The following is a 13,863-nucleotide window of genomic DNA, read 5'->3' as shown; positions in this document are numbered from 1 at the left end:
GGACCCATGAACACCACTCTCCTTGTGAGGCTGTGGGAAGATCTGCGGCCAAGGTAAGGGTCAGCCTGTGGCTAGGGTTAGAAGTTGGTCTATGGCCGGGTCATGTGCAGGCGGCGGGCAACTGTGCAGCTCTACGACTCGGCTAACAAGAGCCCCCTCCACGGTTAATAGCGACAAGCACTCCAAGTGGGTACTGTTACTTCTTCCTCGGTATCTGTGGCCGCCTCAACTAGATTCTCACCCCGTCAATGAGATGTTCTTAAGGCGTTCCTTGGTCTCTCCTCCTGTTGCCCCTGCTGCCTTGTGGACCACCCTGCCCTTACCCACCCCCTGCAAAAACCTCCTCCCTTTGCTGGAATAAAGCCCAGCTTTGTCTGTCTCCTTGAGAGCGGAGGACAAACTGGCCATAATTTATGCTCCTGCATGATATAAAGGAAAAAATGCCCCATTATGCTATAAATTATCCTGTGATGGGTGAAATGCTGGAGACTGCGCCAGACGCCAGCGGAAACCCCATTATACAACAGTGTTGGGCTGCAGAAGTCCCCATAGAACGCAGGGCCGTCTGTCGTGCGCCACGCGCCTGCGAAGGATAAGGTAGCAGATCTAATGTATAATCAGTTACCTGGAGAGCCGGCCACATGCCGCAGCCCCACTGAAAGGTGACTTCTACTTAGTGCCACCACGTGCCCTGAGCTCCTTCTGGGAGGCCTGGCGCAGACTTACAGGCATGAGGGTCACGGGCTGAAGGCCAGAGAAGGAGGTAGTGAGGGATGTGGGTATGGCCTCCGGGCCCCTCACCCATGCTGCCCCTCCAGGGCTTAGCTCTTGCCTAACTCAGGGCTCCCACGCCTGTCCATCAACTCGAAAAGCACAAGAGAAGAGGGTGCAGGGGCCATTCGTGGCGCCCCGGGGTGGTGACAATCTTCTGATTGGGCCTCCCTGGTCATGCTGCAAGCCCCCGAGGGCACAGAGCATACCTCTGCCCTGGGCAGGTACCAGGGGCTGGAGGGGTGTGGACTGCGAGTCGAGGGGATTCTGCCAGCAGGTCCGATTCTCTGTGTGGTGAGGGGAGAGGACCTTGCAGCCTAGATCCCAGGCAGAGGAAGGCCTGGGGACTCATCAGGACAGAGCTTAACATCTTTGGTCACCCGGGAGACTTCAAGACAGCCGTGCGCTGGGCAGAGGGGCGAGTGAAACTGAGGAGGGGCTGTGAGGCATGTCTGCGGGTCATCGGGCACTCAGGAACCACCGGAGCCTGCTCCATCTGAGCTAAGCAGGGCCCCACCAGGCCCCTCTTCCGGGCTCTGGACAGAAGCCCTGGCCCATGCAGAGCAATGGGGTTATTAGGCCTTTGCCAGCTGTCTGTGCAGACATGGAGGGGTGGAGAGTGAAGAGAGAGAGAGATCTCCAGGTAGCACTGTCTTCTACCAGGATGGAGGGTGACCCGAGAGCTCAGCTCCATTCAGACCCCCTGGGTCTGAGTCCTGGCTTCCGCAGTGACCGGCTATGTATTCTTGGGAAAGATATTTAACTTCTCTGAGCCTCAGTTTCCTCATCTGTACGGTGGAAAGAATAAAATATCCATTATACTCGCAAAGGGCTTATTTCAGTGTGGGCGTCATGGTAAATATTTGATAAATGAGAACCATTCTGATTATTAGTATTGTGGCTGTTATAACCACCTCGTGGAGGAGTGGGTGTGGTCAGAGCTGTGGTCTCCCTCGGGCAGGGGCACCACAGAGCCCTGGGGAGGGAGCCAGTCTGACCAGTGCTCTCTGGGGGCAGCAGAGGCTCTGTGACGTGGGAGCTCGGTCCACTGGCTCTTGTCATGAAGAAGACACCGGGGTGACATTGAGGGGGTTGGGCCTGGGAGTCCAGTTGGACCACAGGAGAATCCCTGGGTGCTATGACTTAGGAGCCAGTCTGAGCCAAGAGAGGACATGGTGGGCAGTGAGTATGGACACAGGCAAGGAGGAGCCTGCACGCAGGGTCTGAGTCCCAGGCTAGGCTTCTAGTGGTCAGCGGTGAGGGTGCAGGCTTGGACCCTGAGGGAATTGTTGAGAATATGGTGGATGGGGAAGAGGAAGGAGGGAGGGGTGTGTGTGTCCCTGTGACTCCTCGTCCCACGTGCCTGTCACACTCCCTGTCTTTGCACATGCCGCGCTCCCTGACCTGGGATGCCTGCCCCGTGCCTTTTCCACCTGGCAAACCCTGCATGTGCAGCCCCTAGGGCCTGGCTCAAGACTCCTAGACACCCCACACCCCCAGGGCTCATCACGGAAGGCTCTGTGCCTGCAGCGTGGCCGCTGCCCAGTCATCTCCAGGAGACACTCACTTCCCAGTTTCTTAGGAATCCTGGAGTTCAGTGTCCTGCAGATGCCGAGGACATGATCTTGGAGACAAGAGGAGGACCTGCAGTGCACACGCAGTGCCCTGCCCTGGGGCAGGCCGTGCCTGGAGTATTCCCGAGACTTCGCAAGACCTACGTTTCTGAGCAGAGGGATGGCGGGATCGGGGGAGTCAGAGTGTGGGGTGCCTGCGCAGCCCCTCACAAGGCTTGTGCTCAGTGAGATGGGAGCACCTGCGGGGTCTGAGCAGGAGATAGACAGGATCTGCCTTGGGTTGTAGCTGACTCCTGTGGCTGCCCTGTGGAGAGTGGCCAGCAGGGGCCTGGGTAGGATGGCGGGAGACAGTGAGGAAGGGACTCTCACGGCCTGGGCCCTACCCCGAAGCATTTGGAAGGCAGAGCTGGCTGAAAGAATGCGAGTGGGGGAGACTGGGTGTGCTCTGAATCCTCCCACCCCGACATCAAACAGAGACCGTCTGGAGGGAGCTGGCCAGATCAAGGCCTGGCACCGCCTGCCCTGGGGGCTGGAGCGGCTGAGGGTCCTCATTTTCATCCCCAGTGGAGCAGGAGCCCCATCTCGGCCCTTCTCACCGCCCCATCTCCAGTAGCCTTTCATCTGGTTTGATGTCTCCTTCAGCCTTCTTCCCAGGCAGGAAGGCTTTTATCCTTGGGAGGCTGCTCCCGCCCAGCTGCACCCCTGGCCCTGGCTCTGGCACAGTGTGAGTTGTGGGGACAAAGGGGGGCATCGCTCGGCTCCTTACTGGCGCATTTCACGTGGAGAGCTCTCCCAGGCCTGGCCCGTCTCAGGAGGGCAGTGACATGGTCACACGGCTGCAGAGGGACCCCAGTTCAGGCCCTTAACCTTGTTTTGGATGGTGAGGCTGGAAACTCCCGCACCAGCAGGAGAGCAGGCAGTTGTGGGTCCCCAGGCAGGAGAAGAGGGGGTGCAGACCCCCAGCCCTACCCACTGCTCCCCTGTTTGAAAGGCAGGCGTGGGGCTGCGTGCTGCCCACCTCAGGGCTGGCCAGGAGGGGGAAGAGGAGGCCTCTGGACTCAGGGTGGGGGGTCAGCGACCTTGAAAATGGCACAGATTTCAGTTCAGACAACCAGTTTGACACCTACTTGTCCCTTAGGAGCCAGGGTGCTTGACAGGTCAGGACACAGAGAATTCATGGAAAGGGCACAGAGGGGTCTCGGTGTAACTTTGGGGGAAATGTCTCTTGTTGTGGATTAATCCAGGCAGACCACGTGGAGGATGCTGGGGAGCATCTCAGAGGGCCCCCAAATGCTGCCATTTGGTCAGGGGAGGCAAAGGAAAGCCCGGCTTCTCAGGCTGACCCCTGGCAGATGACTGTTCAGTGTCCCTGGGGTCCTCTCCACACCCCAGGGGTGGTGTGGGCATCCCCATCCCAGCAGCTGCCACTGCTGCGGATGAGCAGTAGTCCTGGCTGTAACTGGCACAGAGCTGCATTTATTGAGCATTTTACCCTGTGCCAGGCTCTGGGCTAAAATCCTCAGGTACCTTAACAAATTTCATCTCCCAGCAGCCCTATGAGGTGGGTGTGATTATTCTCCCCTTTTACAGATGAGGAACTGGAGGCCCAGGGATGGTATGTGACTTGCCTAAGGGGGCCCAGTCAGCCGGGATTTGACAAAGAGCCTCAGTTACTCTCTGCAAGACGCCCCGGCCCCGCCCCTCCTGTCAAGTCTGTGTGCCTTAGATTCAAGGTCCTTCCTCATCTATGGGTGAAGTTAGGGAGAAGGAACAGGTTTTTCCCCCTAAGACTCACTGCCTGTGGCCCTTCAGGCATGAAATCACTCCCCAGGGAGAGCAGATGGTCCTGGGATCCAGAAGGCGGTCCGGCAATTCCCCTGGTCCCACAGTAAAGAGGCTAAGAGATGCTGAGGGTCTGGCATGGCCTCTGCCAGCAGCTGAGGGGCAGGTGCATGGGTACCCGGGGCTCTGGGTTCTGGCCCTGCCCTGCCCACCCCCAGGGCCAAAGGCTCAAGAGCAGGAGAGAGTCCTCTGGCTCAGTCACTGGGAGTGTCTGGAAGTTTCTTCTCACTCCCCAAACTGCTGCCCTTGAGCCTCCAGGGCCCTTTAAGAGTGTCTCCTACAGGTCTGGCCCTACGTCCACCACCCCCAGCCAGGCCCTCCTGGTCTCCTAGTAACCCCTCTGGCTGCCCCACCAGCCACAGAACTCAAAACCATTTATTCCCCACCCCTGCCCCTGGCCCCCCGGTTCTCCCCAGCTCAGGTGCCCCCACAAACCCTCCCTCGGCAGCTGGAGGGAAGAGAACAGTAAAAGTCTATTGCGTCCATAAAGGCATTAGCCCTCGGAACACTCGTCCACGGCGCCCCAGCAGCCATCTATCCTTAAGCAGAAAATATCGTTTAATGCCTATGGTAATGAGCGAATCACATTTTGAAAACTAAACCGGAATCTGAGCACTAGCGCCAGGGGGCTGGCACTTGGCAAGCCAAGTGGCGCTGCTGCCATCCACCTCCTCCCCCCTCGGGGCCCCACTCATCCTGCACAGCCAGCAGGATGCTCCCCGCAGAGACGTCTGGGGGCCCCGAGGTGCCACCCTGATATACCCCGAGAGGGGCCTGTCCTCAACTTGCTGTCAGTGTCTTGCTTCTCTGTTTTCCGGGCTCTCCTTTGAAAATGCAAATCCTTCCAGCCAGAGCCCCGTTCTGCCCAGACATTCTTTTTTTTTTTTTTTACTTAGTTTCTGCTTTATAACAAAGTGAATCAGTCATACATATACATCTGTTCCCACATCCCTTCCCTCTTGCGTCTCCCTCCCTCCCACCCTCCCTATCCCACCCCTCCAGGCGGTCACAAAGCACCGAGCTGATCTCCCTGTGCTATGCCCAGACGTTCTAAGTGAACAAGAGAGAGGCGTCTGTCTCCCAACTGGAGGGGCTGGAGGAAGCATGAGATTCTGGCAACTAGACTCCTCTGCCTTTTCATCTGCACTTAAATCTTCCCGGAGGTGTCCTCCAATGCTAATAGGTTGGGAAAATGAAACTCAGAATTAGATTGAGGTTCTGGGAAAATGAAGAATACTCCCGAGGTCAGAGGACTGGGAGATGTGTGTGTGTTGGCGGGGGGTACGGCAGGCCAGAGGGAGTTGGGAAAGCAAAGTCCAGCTCCCCCTGAACCCCCAGGCAGGGGCCACTTGGGAGCAAGTGAAAAGAACAGCCAAAAAGGGCCCTCCCATCTCTCAGCCTTTGCTCAAATCCTGTTGTGGGTCTGGAGCCCCTGACCCTGACGCCAGGCCACCTCCTCCTGGAAGCCTTCAGAGTATTGCCACTGCCCCCTGCCCCAACTGGCCCCTACAGACCTGCGGTCCAGAGCTATTACCTGGCTGTCCTCTCTCATGGGGGGCTCCGTGGCAGAGGCTCTGGGGCCAAAGACTGGATTCTCCAGGGATCTGAGAGCCAAGCATCCCCCCCCCCCAACACACACTTACCCAAAGAGGAAAACCAGAAGGGCCCCCAAGGCTCATCTCAGACTCTCTGATCAGCCGAGTCCCAGGCACACAGCAAGTGCTCAGTCAATGCTTGCTGAAGGAGTGACCGGAGGCGGGATGCCAGGGGCTCTGGTCCATTCCCTTCTCAGGTGGTTGGAAACACGTGCACCTGACAGAACATGGTACTTTTCCCACCCGTTATTTTATTGGCTTCCCCCACCCACAGCTCCTGGGGAGGGGGAGGAAGATAACCTGTGCCCACTCCCCCCGCAGTGAGAGCAGGACATCTGGGCACAGAGAGCTGAGTCGCCCGCTCTGGTTCAGGAAGGGCCGGGACTAGTGCCAACCTTCTGGGGTGTCACACCCCTGCCTCCTGGAACCCCAGGTGCTCCCTCACCCCTGCAGACACAGGCACTCATAGCTTAAAAGAGCAGGAAGGCAGCAGCAAGGGGGTCAGGATAAGGAATTCAAGAGACTCCAAGAACCCGGGCTTAGTCCCGGCCCCAGCTGCCCCGACCTCCTCATCTAAAAAAGGTGGGAGCCTTGGTGTTTTCCAGGGTCCAGCCCAGCTCTGCCATTCTGCGGCCTTGTTACCGCTGGGGAGGGCACACCAGCTCTGGGGGCCACTCTGTTGCAGCCCTGCTGGCCTTTGTCTTGTTCTGGAACTTGTTTCTTGTGGACGGCCTCTGTCCCCATCCGGAAGTCAGCTCCAGTGAGCTGACTCACCTCTCTTGTTTCCTGCTGTAGAAGCAGGGCATGGAACAGTGTCTGGCACAGAGAAGTTGCTCAGCAAACAGTTGTTGAATCACTGCGGGAGCATGAGCCCCTGATCAGCCCCTGGGCCAGGAGGAGCCCATGTGAAAACCCAAGGGCAGGGGAGAGTTGGGGTATTTGCCCATCACCCAGCAGGTCACTGGCAGAGCCCGTGACGGCCAAAGCTTTCCTGTGCCAGCCACTGGGCTCAGCCGAGGAAGTCAGAAGTTGAGCTTAATGGAGCCGCCTGCCTGCCCTAAGCTGGGCTCTGTCAAGAGGCAGATACTGGGCTGCAGACCAGCCTCCTGCATCTCTGAGGGAGACTGCTCCCATGAGGCCTCAGCGACCTCCCACTCAGGGATGTCTTCAACCCATTTTCCCCCTGACCCTGAGGTCTGTCCTGGCTTCACCTCCCATCAAGGTGGCCTGCGTGGCCCAGTCCCAGCAATACCTGCCTGAACATCTCCTCAGAGGAGCAGTGACAGCCCCACAGCCCTAAAACGGGCTCAGGCTGAGGGTTCACGGTGGGGGGAGTGAGAGCATCATAGCCCCACCATCAGCCAGGGACCCTGCATCACTCAGGCAGGAGGGCTGGGGGCACGGACTGCTCAGCCTGTCCCAGGAAATCAGGGTCTGTGTCCACGATGGAGTGGGTGGGAAGTAGCTGGGGAAATGGAGTCATTCTCTGCCACTCTCGCTAGGTTGGCATAAGATCCAAGACGCCAGCCAAATGGTGTCACTGGTCGTCTGACACAGCTTGGGGACAGAGCCTTGGGAAAGTGGCCGGGGGGAGGAGGGCATGGGGGGTGGGGACACAAGGAGAGGTTGTCCATCTCAGCTGAGCAGCCACAGCCTGAGTCCAGTCCCACTTGTCACTTCAAGCACTCCTCCCCCAGATGTGGATCCTCTGGCCTCTCCGTCTCTGTCCCCTCCAGTCAGGGCAGGGAGCTCCATTTCCTCTTCCTCCTGGATAGAGAACCCCAGGTCATGGTCATCGCTGTTGTTGTTACTGCTGGCCAGGCTCTGTCCTGCAGCATCTCCTGGGAGCCTATTGTCCACCACATGAGGAGGGCTGAGTTATTCCCATTTTAGAGACCGAAATACCTGAGGGGGCGAACAGGTATGCAGCTGGAAGGCAGCAGAGCTGGGATGTGAGCCAGTGGTCGTGGGCCAAAGGAGGAGATCCACCCTCAGGCTGAGTCCTTCCCCTCCCTGGTCTGAAAGACAAGCCTTAGAATCTCTCACCCAGTACCAAAGCCAACTGGAAATAAAGAGCATCCTAGAAACAAATAAACCTTTGTGTTGGGTGGGGTCAATCCAGATCACCTAGAAGAAGTGAGTCTGGAGCCAGGTTTATTTGGTTTCTGGCAGCCTTCCAGAAAGGTAAGGCTAGTTGTAGTTTCCCTGGGGAAGTCCAGACAGGCAGGAAGAGGGGGAGCCTGGCCCCCTCCACATTGGGAAAGTCCTCAGACAGGAAGGGTTCAGGCCTAGAACGGAGAACGGAGAATTGGCAGTAAGGGGTGATTTCAGGGAGTGGAAGAAGGAATTAGAACAAACAAACAAACAAACAAACAAACAAAACCCTGGCAAAAGGGAAGTGGCTGGATAGAAAGGCACGTGGGGATGAATTTTAATGTAATCAGAAAGCTGTCATAATGAAACGAGAGGTATCTATTCCGACATCAGGAGAGAAGCAGGAGATGCTGTTCCAGCATCTAAATCAGGCTCGGTGCAGGACCGGCCTTCTCTTCCTTTCCTAGTTCCTTCCTGGGAAGGGATGTTTGAGCAGGAGGCAGGTTTGAGCAGGGGGCAGGTTTTCACTTCTTGGTCTTCCTGGAAATCCCATTTAATTGGAGCCTTTTTTTTTTTTTTTTACTATTTTATTTATTTATTTATTATTTTTGGCTGCGTTGGGTCTTCGTTGGGTGGGCTTTACTCTAGTGGACGCGAGGCATGTGGGATCTTCCCGGACCAGGGCTCAAACGCATGTCCCCTGCATTGACAGGCGGATTCTTAACCACTGCGCCACCAGGGAAGCCCTAATTGGAGCCTTTAAAAGGGGCTGGGGGAGGGGAGCACCTGGCCGACCTGGGGAGCAGAACTTCAAGGCTCTCCGGAAGGCTTCAAAACTCCATTCACTTCATGTTCATGCTGCTGTGCTTCTGGGAGTTAAACATAAGCCCTCGGCCCCCTCGCCTCTGTCTCTGCCCTCTCCTCCTGCCTGGCTCTTCTCTCTGCTCTTTGTTTCTAGTTCTTTTTCCTCTGTCTCCGCCATTTCTCCTCCTTTTCTGATCCGGTCCCTCATCAGGAGGAAGTTTCACCCCTTCCACTCCCTCTGTCTTCCTTCCTCTTGGTCTCCCAGTCTCTGCTTCCCCCAGCCCAGAGCTTGGAGTTGGGGATGCCTGGAGATGGGGTGGTGGCGTGCCCAGCCCTGCCAGTGCCTGAGCCGCCAGGCGGAGCGCCCAGGCTAGGGCAGGCTCCGGGCCCAGAGCTTTGGCTGAAGCCCACCCATGTTGGAGGTCCAGGCTGGCATGCCCTGACGCAGCATTGGTCACAGGAACTGACAATGATACCCCGTGGGCATGGAAGGGGCACCTCATCGCTGAGAGCTTGCCCAGTGCTGAGTGCTCCAGGCTGGGGGTACCAGCAGCATGGTGGTCAGGCCTTCCTGAGGAGGAGGACTCTGCAGTGGCTTGTGAAGCAGGGCAGGGCCTGGAAGTTTCCTCTGCTTTGCTCCAGACCCCAGGTCAGCCCCTCATCTCTATGTGAACTCTCCTGGCCGTGTGAGTGACGGGGGTTCTCTGGTGCAGGAGGTACCAACCACCCTGAATCCAGAAGGCCATGGTCCTGGAGTGCCCTTGCATTCTGTGGAAACCATGAACACATGGCCATTTGCAATTTTGCGGTGAGCATTTCTGCAGTTTTGGCTGTGTGTGTCAGTTATTGAATAGTCAACAAGCATCTAGAGGGTGTCTGCCACCACGGGGACCCTGTTCCAGCAACTATGGCTGCCTAACAACTTAGCCCCAAACGGAGTGGTATAAAACAAACATTTATTATGTTCATGGATTCTGTGGGTCAGGAATTCAGACAGGGCACAGCTTGGAGGGACTGTCTCTGCTCCAGGATGTCTGGGCCTCAGCTGTAAGACTCACAGGCTGGGGCCTGGAATCATCTCAGGACTCATTCACTCCATGTCTGGTGGCTGATGCTGGCTGCCAGCTGGAGGCCTTGGTTCCTTTCTGTGTGGACTCCTGGTATGAGCTAGTTGGGGGTTCTTCACAGCATGGTGGCTGGCTTCCACAGAGCAACCATCCCCAAAAGAGAGAGCTGAGAGTGGAAGCTGATCCTTTTTATGACCGAGCCTTTGAAGGCAGCTCGTGTCACTTCTGCCATTCTTTATTGGTTGGAGCAGTCACAGCCCCGCCCAGATTCAAGGGGAGGGAACTTAGACCCCACCTCCCTGGGAGGAGTGAAAGTCACACTGCAGTAAGAGCTTGTGGAATGGGAAATCTTTTTGCAGTCACAAGCTACTACAAACCCACACAGCCTAACGTGATCCCTGTCACCCTAAGCACACATCTGTGTGCTGTCAACGAACCATTTGGTACTTAACACAAGCGTGGGGGGAGGCTGCTGAGGGAGCCCAGTCTTCAGAAACAGGCCCTCCAAAGTGCCCAGGGCTGAAATTTCACAGCATGAATAGGAAAGGGCAAGAGGAGGGAGCACCAGATGGAGGTAAGAACATGTGAGGCAGAAAGGAGGTGTGCTCCTGGGACTGGCATAGGGCACTCATTCATTCATTCCACAGCTCAGTCCTGCAGGCCTACTATGTGCCTGCTACCACTGCTCCAGCAGAGGCCTGGCCTCTTGCCTCAGGGAGCATAGACTGAGGGGTGGGGAGCTAGACAGAAACCCACTACTCAGGCAAAGCAGTAAATACTTGTCCTTTGAATTTTGGACCATGGGAAGGGCTGAGACAGAGAATAAAGAAGTGGAAGGAGGGGCTTTGATGAGAAAGCAATATTTAAACTGAGACCTAGCATTAGAGGATTCAACTTGGTGATGTGGAGGACACTCCAGGCAGAGAGAACAGCATATGCAAAGGCCCTGTGGCAGACTTGCCAGTCGGAAATTAATTTTGGCATCTGGGGGTGAAAGTGGCTGAGGAAGATAGTTTGTGTCTAAGAGGAGGGAGGAAGAGAACGTAGGGCTGCCCATAGGACCTGTGTGCCGGTGCCTGCCAGTGGCCCTGCCCCTCAGTGTGAGGTCTGCTCTCTAGGCAGGAAGGGGCAGAGTCGCTGCAATCCTGCCCCCGCTTAGACCCAACCCCTCCTGCCTCCCCTCCCCCTCTGGCCTTGCCCTCCTCTCCCCCTAACCCCCTCACCCCGCGTCCTTCCTCCCCTTCTAGCGGTGCCCCACCCGCCTCCCTCTCTTTGTTTTCCCTCCCCCTCCTGCTGTGCGCCCCCTTCCCGCCCCCTACCCAGCTCCTACCCTTCCCCTCCGTAACCCTTCCACCTCCGGCCGTGCCCTCCCCCCGGGCCCGACCCCGCGCAGCCGGGCCCGCGGCCCCGGTAAGCATCTCCTAATTTTGTTCCAGAAGATAGAAAACTCTTTGTGGGCATGCTCAACAAGCAGCAGTCTGAGGACGATGTGCGCCGCCTCTTTGAGGCCTTCGGGAACATCGAGGAGTGTACCATCCTGCGCGGGCCAGACGGCAACAGCAAGGGTGCGTGGGGGCGGGGCGGGGAGTGGGTGGGGCGAGTGGGTGGGCGGGGCGAGGCCGCGTGTCTTCTGCCAGCCTGATGGCAGAGTCCCGAGCCGTCTGGGGCTGGCCCCGTCGGGCAAGCGGGGTAAGGCTACTTGGAAGGGCCGAGGCGCTTGGGCCTGCGGGGATGGAAAGGCCGCGATCCAAGTCGCGGGGGACGGGCCCACTTAAGGGTCCTTGGAGGACTCTGGCCGGTCCCGGTCTTTCTCTGCCTCCTTGTGTGGCTCTGAGTTCGTCGGCTCTCTCTCACTCTTTCTGTGTCTCACTCTGCTTTCTTCTGGGAGGCGCCCTCTCCCCTCGGCCCCTCCCGTGCCCCGCCTTTCAGTCCTCCGCTTCTCTGACCTTCCTCTGGGCCCTGGCGCCGTGGCTCAGCCTCTCCCGTCCCCTCAGGGTGCGCCTTTGTGAAGTACTCCTCCCACGCCGAGGCGCAAGCCGCCATCAACGCTCTGCACGGCAGCCAGACCATGCCGGTGAGTGCGGCCGCCCCTGGGTAGTTGGGAGGGGGGGAGGGAACGGGGCAATGAGGGACAGAGACATCCCGGCCACCCCACGCATCCGCAGGGCCCCGCCAGCCCTCGCGCGCTTGGCCACAGGATGCTAAACGCTTGGGGTGCCCACAGCCTCCCCATGAGACCGGAAGGCACTGCCCATATCCGCACTTCTAAGACAAGGATATTGAGACCCAGAGATGTTAAGGAAGTGGCCCAAGGTCACCCAGATAGAAAAAGCCTGAGGTGCGGGGGCGGGGGTTAAGACTCCAGACCCCTGGACGGAGGGTTGGTGCTTGTCACCATGCCACCTACCCCGCCCCCATAGCACCCCGTGGAGTGGACTGGGTGGGCCCAGGCCAGGGAGCAGAGGCGGTTAGGGCTGGTGGGTCTCACGCACAGTCCTGGCTGCAGGGAGCCTCATCCAGTCTGGTGGTCAAGTTCGCCGACACGGACAAGGAGCGCACAATGCGGCGAATGCAGCAGATGGCTGGCCAAATGGGCATGTTCAACCCCATGGCCATCCCGTTCGGGGCCTATGGCGCCTACGCACAGGCAGTAAGTGAGGGCACAGCAGGGTGGGGCGGGGGGCGGCAGTTCTTCGCAAATCCTAGGAAGCACTGACTGGAACAGGGAGAGAGGTTCAGTGTCCTGCTGACACCACACCACCCCCACCACCGCTCATGGAAGGGTGTCCTCAGGCCTTCTGGTTACTCCTGGCAGGGGTCCTTTGAGGTGCCCCCAAGCCCTCATCCCCTACACCTCCTCTGTAGTCCTCTCAGGCCCCAGCTCAGGGCCCCGCCCATCAACTTCTTTCTTCCACACTGGGGCGGGCTCTGCCAGCATCTCCCCTCAGCTGCCTCTCAGACCTGTAGCCCCACATGGGTGACACTAAGGTAGGCCAGGGTTCTGCTTCTAAAAATGCAAGCTCCCCTCACTTGTTCAGCAGGGTCCAAACTTGGCCACTTTCAGCAACCTCCCCAGTCCCCACTCAGCTCTGTGAGAACCTTGGGGTGCCTGAGGTTTTATTTGTGATTCTCCTGTAGCTTCTACCCTACAGACTCCAAGTTAGGACCATTTTGAACAGACATCCATTCCAACTTAGTTCTACAGAGGCTCATCCAACATGATTCTAGAGCTTTGGATGTCACATCTCCATGAGGCCCATGAAGCCAGTCCCCTTCCCCACCTTCTACAACTTTAGAGTGCCAAGGACCTTACTATTACTTTTGAACACAGTTTTCTCTTGGGGGGTGGGAGGGGGGTGGCCTCTAACAGCCACTGAAAGCTAGGGCAGGTATGGGGAAGGCATCAGGGCTCTCTGGGGGTGGGGGTCGGGAGATGTGTCTGAGCTCCCTGGGGTTCAGGGCCTAGGAGGCTGGTCTCTGGCAGCTGAACCCTTTGGTGAGGAGGGTCGCTCCCCCTGGAAGCGCATGATATTTTTTGCACTCCCTCTGCCCCAGCTGATGCAGCAGCAAGCAGCACTAATGGCGTCAGTCGCACAGGGTGGTTACCTGAACCCCATGGCTGCCTTCGCCGCCGCCCAGATGCAGCAGATGGCGGCCCTCAACATGAATGGCCTGGCGGCCGCACCCATGACCCCAACCTCAGGTAAGTGGGCAGGTCCCAACACAGGGCCTGGCCTGGCAGGAAAGCAGCTGGACCCACATCGGTACCTTTTGTTCGGCCAATTTTGGCTACCAATGGACCATCCTGTGTCAAGAGCACATGGTGTCTGGGCCCAATGCAGGCCTTATCCTTGGGCAATGTGTCTCAAAAATGTTCTAATTCCTGAGGACCCATGGGAAGATGGGATGTGGACCCCTGATGTCTGTGATATGATTTCAGAGTGGTGAGAATTTCACTCAGATTGTTTAGCCATATCAGGAAGCAATTCATGTTGATCTCTGGTATAGATATCTGGAAAGAAATAGACATGAACACATCTCCCTTTGAGGTTTGAGAGGGGACCAGCCCTGCCCATCCTGTGACCCCTGGCCCAAGCACAGAAGGAACCCCATTTT

The 13,863-nt window shown here is 57.6% G+C and overlaps 1 protein-coding gene across 14 annotated transcripts in view; it reads left to right on the top strand.

Annotated features, from left to right (window-relative positions):
• CELF4 (CUGBP Elav-like family member 4) overlaps positions 1–13,863 on the top strand; it is a 299,458-nt gene that overhangs the window by 259,621 nt on the left and 25,974 nt on the right. For 6 of the 14 annotated variants that reach the window (XM_060119061.1, XM_060119054.1, XM_060119062.1 and 3 more), the window contains exons 4-7: positions 11,184–11,312; positions 11,742–11,821; positions 12,254–12,397; positions 13,303–13,450. In XM_060119061.1, coding sequence (XP_059975044.1) covers positions 11,184–11,312; positions 11,742–11,821; positions 12,254–12,397; positions 13,303–13,450 — 501 coding nt within the window. The remainder of the gene's footprint in view (positions 1–11,183; positions 11,313–11,741; positions 11,822–12,253; positions 12,398–13,302; positions 13,451–13,863) is intronic. The other 8 variants (XM_060119057.1, XM_060119055.1, XM_060119053.1 and 5 more) reach the window with 3 other exon arrangements.

Source organism: Mesoplodon densirostris, chromosome 15 (assembly GCF_025265405.1).
Source record: "Mesoplodon densirostris isolate mMesDen1 chromosome 15, mMesDen1 primary haplotype, whole genome shotgun sequence".
Taxonomy (NCBI): Eukaryota; Metazoa; Chordata; class Mammalia; order Artiodactyla; family Ziphiidae; genus Mesoplodon; species Mesoplodon densirostris.
The sequence above is the reverse complement of the archived record's forward strand: the minus strand, read 5'-3'. Positions and strand labels throughout refer to the sequence as shown.